The sequence below is a fragment of the Sinocyclocheilus anshuiensis genome, unplaced genomic scaffold (assembly GCF_001515605.1).
Source record: "Sinocyclocheilus anshuiensis isolate Anshui unplaced genomic scaffold, SAMN03320099.WGS_v1.1 scaffold9, whole genome shotgun sequence".
In the NCBI taxonomy this organism is placed as follows: domain Eukaryota; kingdom Metazoa; phylum Chordata; class Actinopteri; order Cypriniformes; family Cyprinidae; genus Sinocyclocheilus; species Sinocyclocheilus anshuiensis.
The window spans coordinates 104565-113302 of NW_015540887.1; the positions used below are offsets into that span (position 1 = coordinate 104565).

At 35.2% G+C, this 8738-nt stretch overlaps 1 protein-coding gene across 2 annotated transcripts in view; it reads right to left on the bottom strand.

Annotated features, from left to right (window-relative positions):
* The window catches only part of LOC107688712 (ankyrin repeat domain-containing protein 10-like), a 28814-nt gene that overhangs the window by 14376 nt on the left and 5700 nt on the right, over positions 1 to 8738 (bottom strand). For both annotated transcript variants that reach the window (XM_016486446.1, XM_016486445.1), the window contains exons 2-3: positions 8028 to 8180; positions 2541 to 2632 (exon numbers count right to left, since the gene is read on the bottom strand). In XM_016486446.1, coding sequence (XP_016341932.1) covers positions 2541 to 2632; positions 8028 to 8180 — 245 coding nt within the window. The remainder of the gene's footprint in view (positions 1 to 2540; positions 2633 to 8027; positions 8181 to 8738) is intronic.

Here is an 8738-nt window from a genome sequence, read left to right on the forward strand (position 1 = left end):
ACTATGTCTGCCCCCCCCCCCCCGGTAGTCAGTGGGGACCAGCAAATGAAGGTGTACTATCCCTTTAAGGGCCAGTTTTTTACAAAGTTTAGCTCCAAACCTAATCAAACACAAATGAAGCAGCTCAAGGTTTTTAAGATTACCAAAAAGGTGTGTTCTGGCAGGCATAAATTAAACTCTGCTGGAAAGTGGCCCTTTAGGAGCAGGACTGGACACCCCAGCATTTGATGAACACTACGTGGCTACTACATGCCTAGTTTTTCTATTTGCTAAATTTAAAAATCAAATAGAGCTGTTTGTGTGTGTTCTTGCATTATTTTTTGTTCAACTTCAGATAATGTTTTGCTAGAATACAAGCTTTAGAATTTTAGAAAAATGTTATTACTAGCCATAAAATGACACTGCAGAGACATTTTGAATGGAGCTCAATTTCCCCCAGAATACCATGGGGTCTCTCACACTTCATTTCATCTTATCTCCCAACAAGGAAAAAAACCTTAGCAACCAAGGACAATTTAAAATAGCATTAGTTGTTGTTTGCTTTTGAGCTATGAGGAAATGTGCAACAGCTCGCAACCTTGAAAAGGCAACACATTTAAAATCAAAAAGTGAAGGGAACAAAAAGGATATTACCTCCGCACTTCACAGGGGATTATAGAAGACATGATAGAGATTATCAAATTACTGAATTCAGAATACATTTCACATTTAGGCAAAATTAAGCCAGTAAGACCAAATCTGGTCACAGATTTCAGAAGAGCTCCATCAAAATACATTTCAAAATGGATTGAGTGTATTAGGTCACTTTTCAAAATCACATTTTTAACTTGGATGACAAAAAGAACACAAGTTCCACATTGAATCTAGGGTTCAATTAGTTATCATGATCTAACAATGAACAATACAAGAACAGCATTTATTAATTGGCAGCAGCTATTTGCGCTAAGTGTAAATAGCGATATATGCTATTTACAGTATTGTAGTACATTATAAAACAGTAAGCAATAATAATGTATTGAGTGTAAATTATCATTTTAATTCAAATTATTAAATGGATGCCACATTACTGGGACAATAAATCCCTCCCTACACCTACCCGATAAATTCTTTTCCAATTTTTTATTATTTCCTTAATTTTGATTGAAAATAAATGCCTTTCTGATGTGATTTGAAAGATTTGAAAAGGGAGGGAAAAAAAGTTCAGCAAAAGGCAGATGCGAACTCGGGTCGATCGCGTAAAAAGCCCGCGCTTTACCATCTACGCCACTGTAACTGATGTTTCACAATCGTCTTTTCTAGTGTTGACTAACCCAATCACACATTGGTGGGCGGAGTTAGTGTAAATAGACACTCCGTAATAAATTTTGGTTAATGTTCAAGTTTACATATACCAAAATATTTACTCAAACTGTATAATTATTCAAAATGTACTATCAACAAACAAATTAACATTGAACAATAACATAATTATGAACATTAACTTAATAATTAAAATTAATAATTGCTGCAAAAATGCTGTTCATTGTTAGTTCATGATACATAATTCATTAATGTTTATAATATTTTGTTACCCTGTCAGGATGAACCAATTTACGTAAATTAAAAATTAATAAAAAAAATAATAATCTTCATTTAAAAACATTATAAGGGAACTTGCAGTAATAGCAATATAATAACAACATGCCTATTTTGATCCAGAAGTGTACAACTTTTTGTACTTAAACATCAATTTATTCAACATTTGTCTGTAGGTACAAATTGTAGCAGAATTGTTTCATGGCTTAAATCTTTAATTCATTAATGCAGCAATGGCTATATTCATGGCAAAAACAATTAAACTGCATTACTCAATCAATTCAATCAATATCCTTTCAATATAATGTTTACAATAACTTTAAAAATTGTCTAAAGTCAACATTCAAAAAATAGATCATATAAACTAACAATAATAACAATAACAACAATAAAAGCAATATAGAGCCTTTCAAATTACTATGATAAAAATTCTACAATTATTTCAGGAGAAACCTTTTTTTAAAATGTCCATTAATATATTTTCTGAATAAAAATGTCATCTAAAAATGGGCATTCTATTAAAATGTTTTATCCTCAAAATATTCCTACATAAATCACAAACTCGTTTTTAATTGATCAGTTAAAAACAAACATTAAAATTAGAAAATAAACATTATAATTGATATTCTTTTATTTGTAACTCATGCATGCAGGTTTTAAAATCAAGTAAAAATGTGAGATTGAAAACAAGTCAGATTTCTACCACTCAGGACAATAGGGTTCATTTGTTTTTATAGAGGAGGGCAGGCAAATTTCAGACGGTTCAAAACGGTCTCACTATAATTCACTAGTGTCTTTTGTTGACCATATTATCTTGCAGTGGAAGAAATGAAATAAAAGCCTTATAATCAAGAGAATCAATGTTTCGGTTTTGATGGAGCCCTTCTTAAATGAAGCACCAGTGGGGTTGATGCAAGGGAAGAGAGAGATACAGTTAGAGAGAGCAGCAGTTTGAGAAGACTTACTCTGCCTTGGCTCCCTGGACCAGGAGCGTGTTAATGCAGTCGATGCTGCCAGCACGGGCCGCTTTGTGGAGGGGGGTTTCTCCAACATAGTCCTACAAAACAGACAGAGAATGTAAAGCACCAGCTGGGAGCAGTGGCCTGTAGCACGAAGCCAGTTTCAGTTTTTACCCAGGTAAGTTTACGTTTAGTTTGATCAAACTCTGAGTTTTCGGGCTCAAGAAGATGGGTTGGTGTTGAGCAGGTTTCGTCACCATGGTAACTTACGCAACACGGCTACCATGCTCTGGAGCAGGTTTTATTCTGGGAATCTGTGTTAGAGATCGCAAACCCAAACTGGACCAATCAGCTGTGAGCAAAGGGACATATATCTGACGCAATGAAGCCACTCCCCCGTATCTCTCACTCCAAAATTAAAGCAGTTTACAGTCAAAGAATTTTAGAGACAAAATTGCCCGACTTTTGCAGCTACTTATTTATTATATTTATATTATATTAAATGTAATTGTTTATAATTCATATAATATATTCATATTATTATTATTATTATTATTATATGAAGTTGCAATTAATTTTAAGCTTCGTATTTAAATGAATTTAAATAATATATATAGACAGACAGACAGACAGACAGACAGATAAAGCTTTAATATATCCAACTTTTAAAATGACTTTAAACTCAAGCGTTTTCCTTTTGAGCTCTTTGTGAAACTATATATAAATAATTAAATTCAATTGATTCCTTTGCATAGTCATATATTTTCTTTCTGCTGCCAAACTTTTGCTGCAGTGTAAGTGCTTATTCCTGCCTTGTAAATGCAGTAAAATGTACATTTACATATTACATTTTTAATAACGGCATCTCTTAATCTTCAGCAGAAAAGTTAATTGCGCTGACTCTCGCGGGAAGTGAATGTAACTGACGCTTTGGTGATCATCTCCACGTTTCGTGTGATTGGCTGTTTGCTGCACGTGTCACACTTTCAGGTGCATGCGCTACAGAGTTAATCACAAACTCTGGTTAACTCTGAGTTGACAGAGAACGTTTATATCGAGCTTTGTGAGCCCGGTGAACCTGATCTAAACCAGGTTGGCTATCGGGTTTTGTCAACTCAAAACTTACTCTGCAACTCTTGAGTTTGTTCATCTCGCTTCGTGCTACAGGCCTGTCATGATTGTGACATTTTTCTATTTAGCTTTAATTTATTTCAGTTTTAGTAATTTTAGGGTGCTTTCACACTAGCACTTTTGGTGCGCACCCGGGTTCGATTGATGTCAGAGTTCGGTTCGTTTGGATGATGTGAATGCTGTCTTCCGAACTCGGGTGCGCACCCGCGAACCGTACCCGAGTTCGCTTAAAAAGGGTGGTCTGGGGTACGGTTCATGTGAACTCCGGTACGGTTCGCTGCTGATGTGAACGCAATCGTACCAAATCGCGGAAGTGAACCGCTATTAATGACGTATTATTTGATAAAGATGTGTGTTTGTGGGGGGATTTCACTCACTTTCCTGACAAGCGTGACTGACACGCTGCAAACAGATAGCTGTATATCTAATTTCTGTTAGCCTTCAGCATTCTTTAGAGCATTTGCAGTACATTCGTAAGGCGTATCGAAGCTTTGTAAACAAAACGAATGGTTAAAAAACGTAAATATATAAAAGTGCAGAGAGCAATGTTATGCATTTGCCGCCTTCTCCTGCGCCGTCGTTACTAAGCAACGGGGTAAACAGCTGCTGGCTTGATGACGCAAACAGACCGCGGTTCGGACCCAAATAAAATAATATGAACGCAGTCCAATCGAACTCGGGTTCGGACCAGGCAAGCGAACCAAGTGTAAAAGCACCCTTAGAACTTCTCTACAACTTATTTAAACAGTCTTCATCTTAGTCAATTGCCAGGGCAACATTTATCATTTGGTTTACCAAGATTAAGTTCTTCAAATATAAGTTTTCCATCTAATATTTTATTTTATTTCAACTTTGTCAATTACCAACAATTATTTCTAACAGTTTTAGTTAACAATAACAACACTGTGTCTGCAGACTGATGAATATGGCAGCAATCACCATATTGCTGGAAGTGAAAGTGCAATCTCTCCGTCACAACCCAGCATCATCATTTATTTAGGAGCTGGTGGAGCAGCCGGCTGAACCTTTCACCCTGACAGAAAGCTACAGTAAACTCTTAAAGGAGCCGCTGAGCATCAGCCAGCCCTTTCAGCAGAATCACTGATTCATGGGAGAAGAATGTGGGTCAGACTGACGCCGGGCAGCTACATTCCTCCGAGCAGTACAAGACAAGACTGGGTAAGAGATCAGTCGATGGGACGGGCGATGCCCTTAAATCATTAATGATCTGCCTGAGCCAGCGGGGATGAGAAACTAGTCTATATTTAGAGAACACACCACTGGTTATGTAGCAATGGCCTAGTAATCTAATTTCTCTGCTGTAACACACCAGTGAATGGTGGAGGCGGAGAATACATGAATAATCAGAAATATGCTCACACGCTGATGATGGGGATTTCTATATTCTGCACACATGAAAGCACAGTGATACAGTACATGAACACAGTGAAACAGCTAGTCATGAAGGGCCCAGGGCCTCAGTAAACCAAGGCTGACTGAGTATGGCTTATCAAAAATGAGCAAATGTTTAAGCTAAATTTCATAAATATTTTTATATGTGAAAACTGTGGGGGTTGGCATGACCATAATCTTGACTAAAGAACCTAATGCACGCTCAAATATCCTATTAAATTTTTACCAAAAATGGAAATTGTAGTATTGTTTAAGGTGTAATTCACCTTAGCAAGATGGCGGACTGAGTAGCTGACCTTTTATCTGTGCCATAAATGAGTCCCGTGTTTACTTAAAAGTGATGAGTTTATACTCCACTTAGTTAGTCCATTATACCAGACATTGTTATTTTCAAGTTTGCTATACGTTTTTCCGTTTACAATCGCTTCTAATTTGAAGATGGAGGAACATTGCTACTCAATGGACACTAGGGCTGCATGATTATGACAAAAATCATAATTGTCGATTATTCCCTTGAAATTGTAATTGCGATTATTAATAACGATTATCACAATTTACATTGAATGATGTTTATACTATAGTTTAATGCAACTGCATGCTGTATTTTTAAATGAAAATAAGCTGAAAACACTTTAACTGAAAAACTTTGTGCTTTTCTAGTATTAAGCCTCGAATGTCAACTATACATCGGATTGGTTTCTTCTTTCAATTATAAAAAATAAAAAAATAGGAAATCAGTTAATGAATTTAGATGCAAGTATTTGCTATTTCCTCTTCCATCAAAATATAAAGAAGTGCATTTAAAAATTTTGTACGATATTTATCCTGCGAAGGAATTTCTGAGATTAAGATTTAATGTGGATTGTAATATTTGTCAATTCTGTAATAATGATGTAGAAACTACATTTATCAGAACTTATTTCTTCATTGTAATTTGGTTAATTCATTTTGGACTGAAGTATGTAATTGGATTAAACAAAGAATATGTATTTTTCCATCTATTACTTGGGACATGGTGAAATTTGGAGAACATTTGGAGGGCAAAAGTGTAGACTTTGTTGTAAATTGTTTACTTCTCATATTAAAATACTTTATTCACAAATGTAAAATTCTGAAAACTGCACCCCAGTTTAATGTCTTTAAAAAGGAGCTTGCCATGTATACAGAGGTCCTAAAAATTATGAGAAGTGATAAGGCCAAGAAATTATTTGATTTGTTTAATAAGTGTGATTTTGTTTAATCCCCTACATTGTTTATGGTTGCATGAATGTATTTTATTTTATGTTATTTGGATTAATGTCTTGTATGGCGGTTTGTTTCTCTGTTATAGTATGAATAAAATTAATGTCTCAGTCTGTGGGGACTTACAGTTCAGTTTAAGTTAGCCTATTTTGTTCTATTAAGATGTTGTTGAAATGCAAAATAAATGTTTTATTTTTTTTAAATGTGGAGGGAAAGGAGTAAAATCCATGGAATAAGAGAGAGAAAAAAACTTTTTCCAAAGGTCCGGAACTTTCGGGGGCGGGACTTGGGTGCTGAACATGGTGATTCGTTGAGTTAATGCAGCATTGTATTTCAACCACCATTTATTCTATTTTATTTTTTTTAATATTACTGTTATTGTGTCATGAAATGTAGTATTTCAGGCGAGAATGTAGTTGTTTAAAACTCAAATCTGTGGTTTAATTATAAAGACAGCGCCTATTTGAAAATGTGCTTCAGCGATTTCAGAGCTCCAGGCGATCAGCGGGCACTCAGTGCTCATGTTTCCCGACGAGAGCAGCCTCAACTTGGCTAGTCCTTCTGACATTTGCCGCTGTCAGCGTCAACATAAATCTAATAGGTAATCTTTGGTCTTTATTCTATTAATCTATTAATATGTTAAAATGAAAATGAAAAGAGGTAATACTGTTTGATATAATATTTCGTTTCATTGTAATGTAGCTATGTACGTTCCCTGAACTAATTTCTGCGGCTATTAATATGTTTAAATGAAAACGAAAAGTGGCAGTGATGTTTGATATTTCGTCTAAATACAGTGAGGAAAATTGCAGTAGCCGAGGTGAGCTGACTGATGTTATGAAGTACGCTGCTGTTTGCAGAATTACCGGACTTGCGTCATCCCGTCCGCGGGACGCAAGTCCGAAATTTGCATACTTGGTATTGAGAAATGCGCGCAAACCTATGTCACCAGACTATTTGCCTAATCTTCTCGGTACTTTAGACCGCGATGGAAACGCAGACAGCAATGGGTCTGGGGGAAAAAAAGTTCCTGGGACAAATTGTTCAAGGTAATTTCGGTGGAAAAGCAGTTAATGTTAATCAGGCTCTTACTGCAGCATTTTTGTTTATTTATTTACTTTTTTGTAAAAAAAATTATATTTATTTGTACGTTAAATATTTGATATTTTACAATAAAATTATTTAATAATATTATTTTTACAATAAAAATAATTTTACAATAAAATTACATATAAAGCAATGTTAGACTATTTAAAGTTTTTAACTGTATACGGCATGGTAACTTAATCAGGTTGTTTTCTGTAAAAAATAAATGTAATTTTACATTAAATATTTTACATTAAATTTATTATTATTGATTACTCAGTGCAAAAAAATCTTAACAGCTTAATGTTATGTAACACTCGAGGGAAAAAAACAACAACAGTATAACTTATATGAAATGGATAGTACAAAGTCAAATTTCTGATCAGAAGAATCACATTTAAAGCTGCTATAAAACAGTCATGTGGCCAGCTGTGACATTGCTAATCAATGCTTTGTGTTATTTCAAGTTCTTCCTCATCTTCACTTGTTTGGAACACTTCTTGCTCTGTTTTCTCACATAACTTCATGTTTGTTCACTTTTACATGTAAATAAAGAAGTTCCGCATGCTCACCTTCAAAAAGGTGTCTCATACACAATCTCATAACGCAGTGATGTCTTACCTGTCTGTTTATATCAGCTCCTGCCTGCAGCAGCCAGAGCAAGCACTGAGGATGACCCCCGAAGGCAGCAATATGAGCAGGTGTCTGGGCAAACCGAGAGGTCACAGAGTTCACACCACATCCCACCTGCACCAGACGCATTACACACTCCAGCTGTGAGACAGGAGAGGACACAGGGAAAAGTGCCTTTAATACGAGCTCAACTGATAGGGGCTTTTCAATGGCTGATGCCAATATTGATATACAGAGTAGGATTGCAGGCCTAATTCCGATATATAAAGTACAACACATAAATGCTTATTTAGAATACAATTTAATTATAGCAAATGAGATGTAGACAAATTACTGAAACAAAACCATTTCTGTTTTCTTTCTTTTTTTATATATATTTAAAAGTAAACATGGATTGGACCAATACATTTCTGTGGTTCTCAGTAGCAGAAGTAATAATCGTTGGATAAACTTCAATAGTGGTGAACAGAAACTACAACATAAATATATACTGTATATATATATATAGCAATATATACCATAGCATTTCTATTACTTTACAAAAAAAGTATTGAAAATATAGAGTAGGGATGTAACGATTAACCGCGATCCGGTTGAAAATCAATTTAAATATGTGACGATTCAAATCGGTTGAGATGCTAAACAAATCGCGATTCAATTAGGGGTAGGAGTTTATATGAATGTATGTCTGAGGGGAAC